Consider the following 17692-nt stretch of genomic DNA (forward strand, 5'->3'; position numbering starts at 1 on the left):
TTGTACATGAGCGGCAAAATTAATTCGTTAGGAGCCTTTCAATGTGATGATAAATAAAAACAAAAAATGGGATTATTGCTTTGCAGGTACTGTTACAGAAATATCGCCAAGTATGCAACCTCCCAGTGCTTTTGCTAATGTTATTTACTTACTGTCTCTCATATCCCATGAAAAAGTGATTAGAAATTTGGCAAGACAATGGAGAAATAATGCCTCATGAAGACGGAGTGAGTTTCCATATGGCAAAGGCTCGCTCATGCTCAAGCACGACAACAAAGACTGGATACAAAACTGTTTCACTAAAAAGATATCAGTCATTGTCAAAGTTCTCCTAAAATCAGTGTGGGTTTTCTTATCCTCATACCCTGTTTTTTCATGTTAAACTTTTAAAAGTTTAGGATAGGTTATTTTTTAAAACTTGTATGTGATTAAAGACAGTATGTTTCACAGAAGCATATGGAGACGTTGGCAGTTTTAGTTAAAATAAACCCTCAGGAAAAGAGGAAGAAGAGAGAGGGTGTGGGTGACATGTTTCTTGATGTAATGGTGTCAGATGCTACAGCTTTTACCTCTGTCCATCATGCAGTTACAAAGCTATGGCTTCTCTTTTTAATTTTATATTTTTTTCCCTAAAACCTCCCTGTAAATGATGGGGGTTTTATACTATATCCTGCAATCTAAAACTTCTTTCCAGTTTACAAATGATAAGCCTATCTTTCTAAATGGATTTTACAGAAGTTTTTATTTGGCTGGAGGGGTTTTTTTGGGGGCGGGGGGAAGAGGGCTGGGAGGGATTAGCATCAAGGCAATTCGTTTAAGCAACACTTTAAAAACAAGTTAATGCTATTTTTTAAAAAGGTTGGGATAGTAAATCTTTTAAACGTTGAATTGTAATTTCATTAGACCTCTTCCTCTTTGGTTAAGATAAACCTGAAAATACTTACACTCGTGTAAAGTTACTCACATGCATGTATTCAGGATCAGGGTCTAACTCAGACGCAGGCCACACAGCTGGGAATACACAATATACAGACTCAAAGAATAATGCCAAAGTGGTGCATTTTTAATCCCCTTTATAAAAGAAAAACATTGTGACCCTGCACTGATATTAATGATCTGTAATCATTAAATGGGCAGTTTTCACCTGTTTCTTTATAAACATTGTTAATATGAAGACCTTTATCCTTTAGTTATTCACAATTGCTGAACATGATGTTATCCTTATCAAATGTAACAAAACATTATAAATACACAAAATGATACATTTAGTATATACATTGCAAAGCTTATTTAATCACTGCAGGTCACCAGTGGACAAAAGTTGAATATTCAAAAAGCACCATTTCATCAGTAAAACAGTGAATGGAAGAGTCACACAAATTATAATTATTCCACAAAATACTTTTAATGATGCAAAGAAGCCAAAGACAGTGTGCCATCTAAAACATGTTATATTGTACAATGAACCCAACTACATTCAGTATTTTAAAAAAGACATTTTAAACTGACTTCTAAATCCATGTCAAGTGGGCATCTCCCTGAGGGCAAGAGTAGAGCGTTATAGAAAGAGAGGGCACAGTATATAAATCCTCATTTACTGTACAAGAAGAAAAATGTGCAGGACTTGGATACTGTTGGCAGTCTGGAGGAGTGCTTGAGAGTTTGGGCTGGAATCTATACGGCAAGGAAGTCTATGTGCTTAGTGCATGACCATGGTAGGTTTGTAGTTAAAAACAAACATTGATTTAACAAACAAAGAAAACACAACACCAAGTCAATGCAAAGTACATAGCCCAGGATATGTGGCTGGAGGGTTTTGGATCTGTTTGAAAAGATATGGAGTATCGGCAAGAAGGCTGACAAAAAGTACTACTGTTGTAGCTGTGTTAGCCCCAGGATATTAGAGACACAAGGTGGTTGAGGTAATAGCTGATGTTGGTCCAATAAAAGGTATTACCTCAAACACCTTGCTCTAAGAAACACTACAATGATTAATCCTGTTCATGATAAAGGCAAAGATAATGTCTGGAGCACTGAACTGGGGAAGGGAGTACATTAACCTGCCAGCATTCGGGGTTAGCAAAACCTACAAATGAACTACAATTAGTCTGGGACTACAGCGATAATAAAGTCTTGCCTAAATGCTGCTATGACTAATATCTCATCCTTCAGAACTAAAGAAACATAAAAGAGAATAGATGCTACTGGTCTAGGTCCAGAAGAATTGAGAAATATATCTATATGTATCTGCAGAACAGCAATAAACCTGACCAAACTGCCTACAAGTGCAGCTCAGATGAGGAACACACATAGCTAGTACAGATAGGTAATTTTGTACACTTAAGGTTACTTGTTGAGATTATAATTTTAGAGGGATTCATCCTTTATCCTTTCCTTTAACAAGTTCTGAGCCTCCCTTCTTCTCCACCGCTCCTCTTCAAATAAAGCAAAATAAAGTATACTACACCCAAGATATCTCGGTGCTCAAGGTACACTATCAAGGTGAAAGTCACATTAATAAAAATAATGCCCTAGCTACATTTTTCACAAGACCGAAGAACACTTTCTCCACCCAAATAAAAATTCAGTTTAGATACATATCAACTTCACTCTCTGGCTCTTTTGCACTAGCAAACACTGGTAGGTTAACAAAATTATTCATAAAATACCACTGAGGTACAAGATGCTTTAAGAAGTATAAAATATTACAAGGTTCCTGTCCTGAGCAGTTTACACTGGCTCCAGGATTTAGTTAAAGTTTCTTTTCCAGACCTTTTCCTAAAAAGAAATGCTATTAAAATTTTATATATCAGTGTAATAAAAGCTATTCTGTTCATAACAGGTTTTATAAACTCAGTTTTACAAAACCTATTTTTTCCCCAATTGTTAAAAAAAAAAAAAAAAAACCTACACAGTTCCTTCGAGATACCTACCCAGCTGCCTAATCCCACTGGGGAACACCCTTCCAATATGCTTTTGAATCTCCAGCACTACAGCTAATCCCAGCCCCTCCAAGTGCTAAAACCAAGGCCACGCAAACTACTCCAAAAATTACAAGTATATCCAGGGGTGAAAGTAAGTCCAGTGACTTACCGGTACGCTGGGGCCAGCTCTGGCCCCCGGAAGGGGCGGGGCCTAGGGCGGAAGGGGTGTGGCTGAGGGAGTCAGAGCCAGCCCCAGCCTACTCTGTAGGGTAAGTGCCCCCTCCTCCTCCTCCTCCTCTCCCCCCCACCGGGGTAGCAGCAGCAGCCTGGGGCTCCAGGGGCTATTTAAAGGGCCCGGGGCTCCCCTGCTTCTACCACCCTGGCCTTTTAAATAGTTGCGGGAGCCCTGGGGAAGCGGCGGGGCTCCAGCGGCTATTTAAAGGACCAGGGCAGCAGAGGCAGCTAGAGCCTCAGGCCCTTTAAATAGCCCCCAGTGCCCCGCAGCCCTACCCCAGGGCTCCAGCAGTGGGGCTCTGGTGGCAATTTAAAGGGCCTGGGGCTCCAGCCCTTTAAATTGCCCCCTGGGGAAGCCAGGCCACCCCAGTACGGCGCACCGGCTTACTTTCACCTCTGAGTATATCTCAATTTCCTGTTTCACCTACTTCTGAGGCTACTTCTCTCCTGTTCTTAGGCCTCTACAAATTCTCCAGTCTTCTGGTTTCAAAACATTCCCAACCTCTTTGACTTCTCATCTCCATGCCTTCTCCAGGTGGCATCTTGCTCTCGAGTGACCAGACTTGCTGAGCACCCAACACTGGAACCTCTTGCAGTGAGGTTTGGCCTCTTTATGTATTTGGGTCACAGATTTTCTTTTCTGTTTATGAGGAATTCATCCTCAACCCTTTTCGCAAACATTTTGTGTGTGACTTTTCTGCTCCTGAAAAGTGCTTGATTGACTGCCTTGGGGAATCCAGTTCTTTATCTGCAGGACAGGATAAATGTGTGTCACGCTGCCCAAGCAACAAGACTTTACTCTGATCTGGAGGGGCCACCACTATGGATAACAGGGTAATTGATTTTCATGGCCTTTCTCATGAGACTGCCAAAAAGGTGGGAGTTTGGAGTACTGTCCACTGGGAACTGGACTGAGACCACAAAATATATTTCACCTAGTTCATTAGACAGTCTTCAGATAACTCTATTGCCATCACTGGGGCTGGATTTGAACCTATGATCTAGAAGTGAAAGGGTCTATATCTCAGGAACAGATCTTTGATGTGTTCCCTAATACATTTCTGCTTGGGCCCAACAGCATTCTGAGCATTCAGTTTTTCCCCATTCCACCTGGCTTGTGTCAGTGAAATACTTCATTTACACTACATACAATGTGCTGATTTATGCTTTCCCCTTATAATTAGGAAAACAGTGTATGTTACCCATATGTCCACATACAAAACTATTAGGAAAATGAGCCTTGACCTAAAATACTTCCATGTGCCTTACAGAAGCTAGTTACTTTGGGAAATAAATTTACAATTAAGCAGAGTTCTTGTCAAATTGTGGGATTTGCCCCACACACATTTTTGGTTTTGCCAGTTTTATATATTAAAACTAATGCATCACTCCTGCCATTAGGTGCCACTCCTGCACAGAAGAGTCCATTAGTCACTTGTCTACAACCTCAACCAGTACTGGTCCAATCAAGCCTGTAACTGGGTATGATTACTTTAACCAGTTGTCCCAGACTAGTTAGCTTTAAACCAACAATATTTTCTTTATGTCAGGGAAAGATTTAGGGTTTTGCTAGACAGATGCTAGCGAAGTATTATCATCCTCAATGAGCCATTTTATTGTAAAGAAAATAAAGATCCTAAATAAAAAACAAAGATTTCTAAATTATGTTGTAGGAGTGTCACCATACAGAGGAGTGTCCCTGAAGATTAAAGCTCCCTGTGTGGTCACAGAAGAGGTTCCGGAACAGGCAACAACCACATCCTTGATTTGGAAGAATCACCTGCACAAGTGAAAAGAAAGCTCAACTTCCCTCTAGTCAGCTGGCCAACCAACCAGGTTATCAGTCAGTGCCGATAGTTGGGGTGATTTTGTGCAATGGACCCTCGTACACTAGAAATTGTGCTAACAAACAGCTCATTATGGACTCTTATGGTACTTTACATTTTCCATAGATTTTTAAGGCCTGGGGACCAATATGATCATCTAGACTGACCTCCTGTATAACACAGGCCATGGAACCTCACCCAGTGATTTCTGCTCTGCACCAAGCCCACAACTTCTGTTTGGCCTACATCATTCTCTCGTATCTTTCAGAAAGATATCTAGTTTTGATTTAAAAACTTCAAGTGATGGAGAATTCATTATAGAATTTTATGGGCTAGTGGTAAAAGCATGGGTCTAGGAGCCAGGTGTTCTGCATTCTAGTCCTAGTTTTGCCACTGATTTACAATTTAACTTTGGACAAGTCACTATCAATATCTCGCACATATACTGAATGGGATTAATGCTAATCTCCCTCAAGGAGGAGCTGTGAGGCTTAATTAGCTATTTGTAAAGCACTTGGAGATTCTAAAATGAATGATAGACGCTTGCTTTTCATTGTTAAATGACAGAGCACTGTCCAACATGAGAAAAATGCTGGCATAAATCCTGACTGAGTCAAAGATTTTGACTGTGTTATTTATATTATAAAAGAGAGAGAGAGCAACAATTTTAAACACTTTTGATAAATGAGTATAGAATACTGATAACAATCGGCCAACTGAGCAATATGTTTATAAACGTCTTGTAAATAATTCTATTTTCATGCACTCAGGAGTAAACCTGCTCCATGTTCTTCTGGCCATATTTTACCATAATATCTGTTGCAGCATTATAGCCTCTTCTTTTGGCCTGTTTCACCGTTTAGTTTTCCAAAAGATCCATTTTTCATTGCTGTATTTGAAAAGTTCCAGTCAACTGGAGTGAGGAGCTGCTTGGTCTTCTTGTATGTCCAGTATGGGTTAAGTATTATTGTAAGTGAACATAATCCCATGAAAAAGACAGTAAAATATGGAAGTCCCATATTTTCCACCACATCATTCCAATTGGAAATGCACACCCACCACATGTGATAAGTAATGATCATGCGACAGTGAAACAGGTGGATCATTACCCACTGGTTTGCCTTCCAAAAAAGGGTATTAGACCAGCCAATCTGGAAAAGACAACAAAGAGAAATGAGATTGCTGCTTCAAGATAAGGCAGTCAGTGTTTTCTATAAATAAGAGACATATTTAGCTTTCCTGTGTGTTAGATGTAAACAGCCATACACACACACACACACACATACTCTCAATCATTTTCCTCTGGAGTGCTAAGAGGTGCTGTATAAATGTGCAATCTTTTGTCCACAAGAATTATAAACCATTTCATAAATTATGGGCATCTAAGTTCTCCCTAAGCTGCGTGGCAGGCTATAAAGGGTCACCCAGGCACGCAGCCAAGGGGGCCTGAAGAGGAGAGAGGTAGGGGATGGGTGAGGAGGGGAGCAAGTTGGGACATACAGGGCTGCCACGGTCCTCAGCCCCGGGAGCTGCTGCCAGCAGAGAGAGGGGCCTCAGCCCCTGAGCTGCTAATGGCGGGGAGAGGGGTTGGGGGAGTCCTCTGGCCCCAGCCCTGGGGTAGCCTATACCCCAAATTCCTCATCCCCAGCCCCACCCCAGAGCCTGCACCCCCAGCTGGAGCCTGCACCCCCTGCACCCCAATGCTCTGCCCCAGCCCTGAGCCCCCTCCCACACCCCTCATCCCGGCCCACCCAAGAGCCAGCACCACCCACACCACACTCCAAACCCCTCAGCCCCACCACACATCAGCTCCATATTGGTGCACATAACAAAATTCATTCAGTACATGGATATAAAAAAATTACAGGGAACATTGATGGGCGTACAGTATCACTTACATGCACATTGTCTTCCTCCATAAACCATTTAATAAACTATTCAAACAAAGCACATGTCACAATAGTGCAGTGGGGGTTAGTAGGGTCTGGGAATTTTAGCTAACACCACTGAGGCAAACCATGACTCTCTGCCTGCTCTAGCATCTATATGCACAAAAAGTACGTCCCCATTTAAGTTCTTATCAAAAGCACCTCAGAAGGGCTGAGGTGAGCTGTAGTTTTATAGAATCCAGATATTTTAGACCTGAAGTTTAAACCACTAAGACATACCCTTTGGAACTGATTAAGGCTTGGGAAGTAGGGCTGTTTTCTTCTCTCCCTACAAGCATGGCAGATCTCTTCAAGTCTATTCTCCCTTCCCCACATCCACAGAGGATATAAAACATACATAAACACTCATGTGTGTGAGCACACATCTTTATTCTCCAGCAATAATGTTAAGGCCTAGATTACAGTTATTGGACCTGATGAGCCATTCTCATGTTACTATTTAGACTTAATAAAAAATCTTCCAAAATTTGAATTTAATCATCTAATCTTTGGTCCTATGCACTGGATTCCAACAAGTGAGTCAGAAAACTATTTTTTTTAAATCTCTTTCATTTTGTTTCTTTGTTATGAAATAGGTAAAATAAATAAATAAATATATTTTTGTTTTACACTAGTTAACTATTTTTAGGGTGTTATAATTAAGGATTCCCTTGGTCAATTCATTTCCAGTTTAGAAGGGAAAAAAAATCTACCCTGATCCCAGAACTTATCTCCAAATTTGGAGGCCATTATTTATTTGTTTGCAGATATGTATATTTGTGGGGAGGGGAGGGAAGGGGCAACATTTTTAAAGGAAACTTCTATCACCAGTAATTAAAACAAGATCATTAACAAGTTCTTACCTTTAAAAGTACCCAGGAGAAGCAGGTTGAAGGAGTGCTCATCTCAAGTAGCAGTCCAATCAGGGGTAGATAGTGTCCAGATTTTATGTTTGTTATCAGCCCAAGAAAGCCACCAAGGGCAAGTAAATGATGAACTACCAAGAATACATCAAACGTCTTGAAAATAATATTAGACAGATGAACACCTACATTTTCAAGCAAAAAGAAGCCAGAGGCTATTAAGCAATTAAACCAGCTCCACTTTTGCTGTGAATACACTTTGTCAGCTTGAAAAACTGGATCTATGAGCATGGCCCACAACCCAGCTATGCAACTCTGAACTCCAAACACGCCACGTGTGATAGTCATATTCCAGAAGACCTTTTCCTTTGCTGACAAAGCACGATAAGTAGCACTGATCCATGAAGAAAGCCAGTGAGCTAGAAGAAATACTCCCAGGTAGATGAAAAAACCAGCTGCTAGTAATGTCAAACGAACTTCCCACAGAACATAGTCCCAGTCAAATATGGATCTGGACATTGCACCATCATTGGCAAGATTCATTTCTTCCTTCTATACTTCAAAATATTGGGAGGGAGTCTGAAGCTTCTTACTCACACGTTGGTCTACTTAAGGCTGCTGAGCCCATGCCATTACATACAGCAGGTACCCATCTGAAATTAAAAAAAGAAGAAGAAAGGAGACTTGTAAAGAATGGCTCCGTGTGTGTGTGTGTGCATGTGTATATAATATAAATAAATAAAACACAGGCACAGCCATTCTTGAAGAAGTCATTTATGAAAGCTCACTAGTTTCACTACAGTAAAGAGTTTTTCCTTATTGGTCTTTCTTCCCTTCCTGTTGCTTCTACATACATAGAATACACACTTTTTTTTTAAATCGTCAAGTCTTCCATTGCCTTTCTAAATCATTCCTCAGGAAGACTTGGTTGAGATGTTTTGCTAACACTAGTGTCAATATTGTCAACACACTGTTAAAATAATTCGACAGTTTATCTGCCAATTCCTTACAGAATACTTGGCAATTTTTATATGACCAATGTTTATTGCTTCTAACAAGGTTCACATTTCAAGTGCGAAGAGCAACAAGTACCATGGACATAAGAAGGGGGCCAGGGCAAAAGGAAAACAACCCCCCCCCCCAAAAAAAAACTACAGACTTACAATTCTTTAGCAGCATGTTTAAGCATCACTGAACCTTCATTTTTCACCTGTGGAGCCCTCTGGGTCTGATTCTCATATACACTAAGGCCACTTTACAATGCCTGTAAGTATAAAGGAGCCTTGAATTCTCAGTGCCGAATAACATGGCCTCAGTGAACAGATAGTAGATATAGATATTATAGTGTATACACACACTTTATTATTTTGGCTACAAAAAAGAAAAATAAAGAAGCAGAATAATACTGGAAATATTCTTTATTATATGTTCTGTATTAACAGACCTTTGATACACACAGGAATGTACTTTTTGTCTGTTATAATGAGAATTTTTTAAAATCTTTTTCTGTATTAAGTCCTATGTTGTGAAAAATAAATGCAACTTTTCAAAGTTTAAAAATTAAAAAGAAAGGAGCCCTGCTTCATAGTTCTTTCTTCTGTGAGTTGTTTTAATTATGTATGCAGAATCAGAGGTGTGCATGTTGTTTTGTTTTCAATTTGGAATATCAGACACCAAAAAAACAAGGCATAATTCGACAACACCTTATGCTAGTAAATGAGACTATTTACATGAGCAAAAGGCTTGCAGGATCATCTCGTGAACAGAACTGCATAGTCAACTTCTGAACAGAATTAGACCACTTTCCGAAAGGTCATTTATTCCTGAAGCTAATTAAGAGAGTAGGACATCGAGAAACAACCTCTCTATTGTCTCCCCCAGCATCACAGTAATATCATTAACTATATAGTCCAGAATTTTCAAACTTGGGGGTATAAAGTTTAATTAAAACTTCCTCCACATGATGTGGTTTAAAGATGCTGAACTTTTTTGTTGTTTGTTTAAAAATATCCATAATCACCAGTTCGTTTTGCTGATGCATCAGAGTGGAATCAGCACCACCACTGGACACAGCACATCCTGTCAAATATGGCCATAGGAAGAACTGCCTAGAGAATATCTAATTTAACACAGTTTGTGGGGAGGCAAAAGAGGAAGCCATATGGATTGTTAGTAACATAAATAAAAAGAGTCTGCAAAAATGCTTTCCCTCCCTGCTCCCCAATATAATAAATCACAGAAAAGGGGGGCAATATCCTCATAGCCTCAGAGCAAAGGACTGTTGCTGATTTTTATTATTTACACCAGAGCAAATCCACTGCCTTACATTTTGGACGAGTGGGAGTTAAGGATCCTCATTTGATACAATATTACACTCTCTCTGCACAGATGTATACAACATGCAAAGAAGTGGAGAATCAGGTCCATTAACATAAGCATAGTTACACTGGTGTGAAGAGAAAGCCCCAGAAACATTTCCTCTCTAAACTCCCCACACAAAAAAAAGACAAAACAAAACACACTCACCCCACCCCACCCCACCCCAGCTACATTCAGAACTCCCCTGACTTCATGCAATGACATCATACTTCCAAGATAGAGCCTTTCTAAGCATGTAACCAAAACCAGCAGTTAGTTAACGCTAATGCCCATTTCCTCCTCCTCACAAGAGGAAACAGTACAACACACAGAAAATATTTGCAAAAGAAGCAGTTCAGGAGGGGAAAACAACAACAACGAAATAACCGTATGCGGGTTCCCCTAGGCCCACCCTTTAACTACAGCACAGACATTCTGAATGTAATAAAGCCCCTCTCCACTCGGCTTGCTACTTACTGGCTGGTCTGCTTCAGTGGCAGGCAGGCCTCACTGCTGGCTGTGAGTTTTCTCTCCGAGGCCCCTGTGCTTTCCTGTCATGCGCTCAACAAACAGCGATCAGCCGACAGCAAAACAGTGAAGTCAGGGCTTCTTCTTCCACCTTTGCAGAGGCAGCTGGAATGGAAGTGAAACAGCCTTGAGCCCAGCTCCTCACCGCAGCAAAGGGAGACACCCGCATACGGGATAATGTGCTGCTGCCGGAGCCCCACCCTTTGTTCCTGCTGACGTAAACCATCGCTCCCTCCCTGGCGGGGGGAGTGGAGCGCACTAAATACCCGGCGCCGGCACTCAGTTCTCCCTGGAGTTTAGTCTGCAGGGCGGGGGGGTCAGGCCACACTCTGCCCTGGTGCTGCAGCCAAGTTTCGCGTTGCACCGATGAAAAGAGCGATCGCCCCCCCAGTAGGGAGTCCTGACAAACCATTGCACGAGGGGAGTGTGTTGTCATTGGCAGCCGCAGCTAGAACCACTGAGCTGTGTAGAAACGTGGGAGCTGGAACCGAGGGACAGACCCCTCCAATACCCCGCTGTGGGGCAGGACGTGTGTGTGTCCTGCACAGAAATAGTGTGTCACACACGTGTGTTGGCTGTATCGTACACATGTGCCGCACTGTGGTATCTTATTATACCAGGTCATGTTTATTTATCAGGGCTGCCACGTTTTGTGCAACTTGGTGTGGGGCATTTCTCACGGAGAACAGTCAGTGATTTCCCTCTCCGGGTGATCCCCCGCTGGGGCAGGGGTGGGGGTGCGGTGGGAGCCCCATCCCATATGCCCTGCTGAAGCAAGGCTGGGGTGGGGAGCCAGGGGTATCGAGGGAAAGCGGTGGGGAGTAGGGTAGTGGAGGGAATCGGGGAAGGACATGAAATAAGATGCTTGGGGCTTGTTGGGAGGGGAAGGGAAGAAGAGAATAAATTAACCGGGGGGGGGGGGGGGGGGCTGGGCAGGTAAAAGAGCTTGGACCAGCTGGTGTCCGGAGACGGGTGGTTGGGAAGCATCGGGATCCTCACGCCTGCCTAATGCGGGGGATGTTGGAGCAGCCTCCCCCAGCCTGCATTTATCCCAATTAGCTATCCCCCCAAAAAACTTTGCCCCCCCCCTCCTGTCTCTGCCTGCCCATCCCCCAGCTTTTCTTCTCCGGGAGTTCTCATCTCGCTGTTGCCTGGGGCGCTGCCGTCTCATATTTCCTGCTGACAGCGGCTCCACGCGGGCTGGGCCAGCAGCGAGGGGAGCAGGGCAAGCCCTGGTTAGTTTCGTGGCCGTTTCACTTTGCAGTTCTGCCCTAGCTCTTTTGGGGGGGGGGGAGGAGAGTTATTTATTTAATTCTCAATATTAGGTTTTATTTATTTATTATCAGACCTAAATGTGGGGCTTCAACAACCGGACATTGGCCCTCAGGACAAGGAACTTAATCAGGAACACCCTAATACAGCAGTATAAAGTATATTTAATCCCAATAGAGTCAGTCATTTAAATAATATCTGCAACACAGATGCTATCTCACCGACATCTATTCTCTTCCTTGCACACTGACTGCAAACTGGCCCAGAGTTCAGTCAACTTTTCTCTGCCCTTGACAGTTCAGCATTAATCCCTACACTATGTGCTCCAGAGCTTTTCCAAGTCTAGGTTGAAATGTCTCAAGAGATGAGGATAACATTCTCATTTTATTCAGTTAATAGTTACTGAAATAATTCAGCTGATACACTTTGTAATTCAGGTGTTAGTTTCTTCCCAATACTCACCCTCCTTGGCAAAGCACCTTAAGGATTAATGGATAAAAAGCTCTGTGTAAGACCTAGGTATTAATTATTCTGCAGTACCATAATAGACAAGAGAAGTACTTTCAAAGAATCACACTGCTCAGCCTGCCTGTCTTTTACCCCTGCCTATGCTTCTTCCTTTCTTCTGCTTTCTTGCACTTTGCAAAATTCCTCTCCTAATTCAGAAACACATTAGAGTGACTGGATTTCAGTAGCTTTCATTCATATCTGTGCACATCACACACCCTATAACTATAATAGATTAAAGCAAAATAGCATGGATTTATTATGGCACACCTGTAATTTTTGATGCATCTTTCAGTTTAGAACAATGCAGAAGGTAGATTTGTTCACAATGTATTTACCCTATAATTTGGAAGGTGTGTTTTTAAAGCCTTGCATCCACAATGAATACAATTTCTAAACAGTCATGTACAGCTAACATTTCCAGAAATACCTATGAAAAAAGGAGTACTAAGACAAGGGAAAACAATTTAAACTCATGGGCCAAATTCATCTCTGGTGTATCTGTACTGGCTTCAATACAATCACACCAGAGAAGGATTTGGCCTAATTTTTGTAAACAGGTTGTATTATTTTTAAAATCTTAATTTCTTAGCTAGAGATTTTGAAAAATAAAGTTAATATGCATGTTAAATCAAAGATGTGAGTCTTTTCTTTCTGAGCCTGTTTTGCTTTGTACTCCATAGCAAATATTAAAATGGCCAGTAACATATTAAAGCACAGTATTTTAAAGAAGTTTAGTTACCAGCATAAATCTAAATGCTGCAATAGCCACATAAAGTGTTAATGATACAATTTTTGACTAACTTACAGTTCACCCAAGGTTTTTCCCTTATTTTCTATCCTCCTCCTTTACAGAGCCTGCTGATCAACTTTAACTTCTTTCTGGTGCTTCTCAAGAAGAGCAGAAACAATGGAGATATGAAACTACCAAATCAGGTGATCAGAAGTCACATACTGTAGTTACAAAACTCTATCCCTTTTGTGCAAAAGGCCAAAGCAACATATAGAAATAGAAAGAACCTCTGATTTTATAGTTAAAATTAGTTGATTGTAATTAATTGCTTTGTCTCAGTTTCATGTTTTGAGTGTCAACTCCTAATGAGCAACAAAACTGAACTACCACTCCAGTTTTAATCATACAGTAGGGAAGGATGTCAGTGCACAAGATGATCTGAGGCTTACAACATGGAGATCAAGGGCCTAATTCACCACTGCCATGCACCTTGAGTACTCAATTACACTTCATTATGAATTATTCTTTGTTTTATGGTAGTGCCTAGGGAGCAATGAAAAATGGTGCCCCAGTGTGCTAGATGCTGTACAAGCAGAATAATAGACAGTTCTTGGCCTGACGAACTTAGAATTTAAATAAACAAGGGAGACAAAGGGTGGATGATTGGGATATAGGAACAATAGTCCTGCTCCTGGACTAGGGGTTAAAATCAGCCCAATATCATCTTAAAGTTGCATCAAGAAAACATAGGAAGGTTAGGGAATTGCTTCATTCACTCCCTCCCCTCCCAAAAGCACTGACAAGTCAATTAACAAAAACAACTTTGGACCTAATTTCACTATTTTTAATTTTGTTCCAAACCAGTACAAAACATGGGAAGTGAGCAATAAATCCAAGATTTGTGTTTTAAGTTAGAGTTCCCACCATCAGCATAATATAAGCAATGGAAATGGATCTGAATTCTTGGAAGTGACAGGGCTTTGTCAGGAAAATCCCAGCCTTTTGAAGCTACATCTTGAGAGGACACTTGTCTGCAGATTACCTGTTCCCAGAGTCTCAAGATCAAAGGCCCAAGCCGTATAAAGGAAAGACTAACCTATTCAAGGGACTGCTGGTCCTGACCTAAGGCTGTTATGAACTGTGAGTAGAGCCCTGCGTGGATACAAAATTTGTATCCGCATCCAATCTGCAAAAATTGTCCATGGATATTGCCTGCAAAACTGTGGATATGTGCAGCCAGTCTCTACTAACAGCTCCACAGGTCACTGTGTAGCAGTGACAGGGCTGTGTCAAGCCCCCCACATCTCCCCAGAGACCTCCTGCCCTGCTGCCTGCTCTGCTCCCACAATACCCCCTTCCCTGTTCCGGGCAGGGAGGCTACAATTCTGGGCACTTGTATGCAGCGCTGCCCTCCCAGTGCGGGGCTCTGACATCCATACGCAGCTGCAGTGGCTCTAACACATGCATACCCTGTCGGGACCGACAACAGCAACAACTACTTTCTTCACAGTGCCCACTGTTGCCACCCGCTAGTTTAAAGTACAACCACACCTCTTTCAAAGTGGCGCTTGGCTCACTCCCTTGTGGGAGTTGTAGTTAACCACCTCCATCTGAGCAAGCTGGGGACTACAACTCCCAGAATGTCCAGCAGGCTATTGCCACCTATTGCAGCCCACCACTGTGTGACTCAGAGAGCCGAGCTGGAGCCTGAGGGCTGGGCGACAGCCGCTCCGTTTGGGTGAGTGTGTACTGCAAAGCCCTGCATGGATACAAAATTTGTATTCAGATCCGAGCTATGAGTCGCGAAAATGGTCTGCGGATATAAAGTGAATGCCCATGAATTTGCAAAGCTCTATTGGTAAGCACAGAAACACCCTGGGTGGGGTTTGAAGGACTGACTCCTACCAGAGCCCTTGTTGGAGTTGGTGTGTGGTCTCTGGTAAGCTTATTAGCATATGTGTAGGTTCTTTTATTGTTTTTAATATGTTTTCACTGTAATGCTTTTACCTTAAGAATAAACATGCTTGCCTAGAAAGGGCTGTGTGGTAACTTGTAACTGCTGGCAATTACAGCTGTTCCTAGCCTCTGGAGAAAAAGTGAAGTGCAGATGCTGGCCAGTTTAGATGGTCTGGCTTGCTGGGAATATCACAGTACAGGCAGGGAACTATGCAGCCTGGAAAAACCCCACTCAGGAGGGAGAGAGACCACTAACTTTAAGTTTCTTTTGGTTGCCAATAGCAAGTAAATACTTAGGTCTGCTTGTCAGCCACCTCCTTGTTAGACTAAGCAGCATTCCACAGGCCAGGACATTGTGGTGATTAAAGTTCAAATAAGCCAACAGGCTCCTTCTGGAATAACTTTTCAGCATCAGTGAGAGGAGTTTCTGACCTTGGTCAGTAAGGTTATTATTTACCTATTCTCTGCCAAAGAAGCTTCCAGTAGTATGAAATTATTTTTGGGGTACGACATACTTATCAGAGGTCCATGTTCAAAGGGAATGGTAGCTTTTCATTCTATATCAGCTTAGAGCCAGCCCCCTCCAGGCTGGTATTATGTCTCTCAGCTCACTTCAGAGTACTTGAACTTTGTTGCACCGTTCCTAGCTGATATCACAGACGGCTCTAGAGAAACAATTCTTAACGCAGCAACAACAACTTTTGCAGCATTGTTTTGCTTCACTCACAGATAACAAAGGGCCCATTATGCTTCCATTCAAAGCAGTGGAAAAAACTTCCATTTACTTCAGTGGGTGAGGGATTGTGCTCTAAGGACCTGATCTAAGGGAAAGACTCCCTTTGACTTCAGTGGGAGTTGAATCAGATCTTGCATTTCTAAATGATGGCCATTCCTCACTGTGCCTGTTCTCAGAACTGCGGTTCATGCCTTGACCTCCTCTCTGGCCTCCCTGCCTTTCTCTTCTCCAATACACCAACACACTACTGCTAAAATCATCTTCCACTCTCACCATCGAGAACAGTGGTGGGCAACCTGTGGCCTGCGGGCCACACATGACCCATCAGGGTAATCCGCTGGTGGGCCACCAGACAGTTTGTTTACATTTGCATAGCCGCCCACAGCTCCCAGTGGCTGCGGTTCGCCGTTCCCAGCCAATGGGAGCTGCGGGAAGCGGCATGGGCCGCAGGTTGCCCACCACTGATCAAGACTATTGCACTCCCCTCTTTGTACATCTTCACAGGCTCCTTCAAGGTTCTGCATGTTTTTGTGCTGCCAACATCTCAGCCTTTATTTCCTCTTCTCACACCACTTATACTCTTCTCCTTGATGCTCACTTTGTTTTCTTCCCCAACTTGTGACTCTGGCCAAGATCCTCAGTCAGTTTGGTACCTTTCCTCACGTTATCCCTGTGGCTGGAACTGCTTCCCTTTCCTATTCATCAGGTGTTCTCACTCTCCTCCTTCCAATCTCTCCCCAAAACTCAGTTCTTTTGGGTAGCTTTCCTCCACTAGCCTCCACTTTGGTGCTGTCAGCTATGTTCTGGAAACAAACCATCTCTAAAACCAAGACAAGCAAATTGAAATAAAAAACCTTTGTGGACAAACCAAATATGTAAAACCAAGCAACACATGACCTGTTCACTGTAATCAACTAACCCCACTCCCAAATTCACCCATATAAGAATACTGCCCATAATGGCACAGCTCCCCCAGACATTTCTACCTTATATCCATGAAGGTTTCTTGTAATTTTCACCCTGGCATTGTCTAGATAGAATTCCCTAGATTGTAAGCTCCTTGAGGTAAAAGCAGTGCCAGTTTCTAAGTGCCTCAGTGCTATTATAAATCATGGTAATTAACAATTACAGACGGTGTCTGAACCTAGAGCTGTAATCGCCTTCCTTCTGGAATATCTTCCTACTCTAAACTCCCAGGAGTTTGTCTCCTCAAAGGCAATCTCTTTTCTGAGGTACTTTCTATCAGTCTTGGGCATTTATAATATGCCACAGTATCTAGGGTCACTTACAGTATCTGACACTATAGCCAAGCTGAGCGAGTGCTGTCTAATAGGTCCTTCATTATTACTATAATTACAATTTCTAGGAGTATTTGAAAATGGCCTTTGGGTTATGTCCTTCTGAATGTGATGTAGATCATGCCTTACCTCATTTCTCAGAGCCAGGTTCATAGTATCAAAGTTCTCCCTGTTCTCAGAGCCTGAGACTTGTTTAGATAGATAGTTCCTGGGTAGGGTTACTATTCGTCTGGATTCCACCGGACATGTCCGGCTTTTAGAGTTAAAAATAGCGTTCAGGGGGAATTTGTAAATGTCCGGACTCCCCCCCCCGCAGAGCACGCGCTGCTGACAGGGCAGCCAGATGGATGGTGCCACTTACATGGGGCTCCGACAGCCAGAGAGAGCCCCTCCTCCACTTCCCCCTTCTCTCCCCTGCAGCTGAGAGCACTCCCTCCCTCCCTGCATTTGCAGATCACCAGCCGGCCGTTCACACCGGCAGTCTGGAGCGCCTCCCCCTGCTCCTCCTCCCCGGCACGCTGGTCTGAGC

At 42.7% G+C, this 17692-nt stretch overlaps 1 protein-coding gene across 2 annotated transcripts; it reads right to left on the reverse strand.

Annotated features, from left to right (window-relative positions):
- Positions 1-5425: 5425 nt before the first annotated feature.
- Positions 5426-10834, reverse strand: LOC112126048 (protein CLN8-like). Of its 2 annotated transcripts, XM_024224442.2 has the most exons (4): positions 10611-10834; positions 8939-9039; positions 7776-8428; positions 5426-6135 (listed from the first exon to the last, which is right to left on the reverse strand). In XM_024224442.2, exons 3-4 carry the CDS (start codon positions 8316-8318, stop codon positions 5812-5814), a joined length of 867 nt encoding a protein of 288 aa, XP_024080210.1. In that variant the 5' UTR covers positions 8319-8428; positions 8939-9039; positions 10611-10834; the 3' UTR covers positions 5426-5811. The 2 variants fall into 2 exon arrangements, with proteins under 2 accessions (XP_024080210.1, XP_024080211.1); XM_024224443.2 differs by lacking the exon at positions 8939-9039.
- Positions 10835-17692: the final 6858 nt, after the last annotated feature.

This window comes from Terrapene carolina, unplaced genomic scaffold (genome assembly GCF_002925995.2).
Source record: "Terrapene carolina triunguis isolate 2854851 unplaced genomic scaffold, T_m_triunguis-2.0 Scaffold42, whole genome shotgun sequence".
NCBI classification, from domain to species: Eukaryota; Metazoa; Chordata; order Testudines; family Emydidae; genus Terrapene; species Terrapene triunguis.

Bases quoted from the DNA above. Each gene is read 5' to 3' on its own strand.
- LOC112126048 (XM_024224443.2), bottom strand. From the start codon at position 8,318: ATGAATCTTGCCAATGATGGTGCAATGTCCAGATCCATATTTGACTGG. The intron at 6,136-7,775 runs GTAAGAACTTGT...TGTCTTTTCCAG, and splicing joins TCTCCTGGGTACTTTTAAAG to ATTGGCTGGTCTAATACCCT.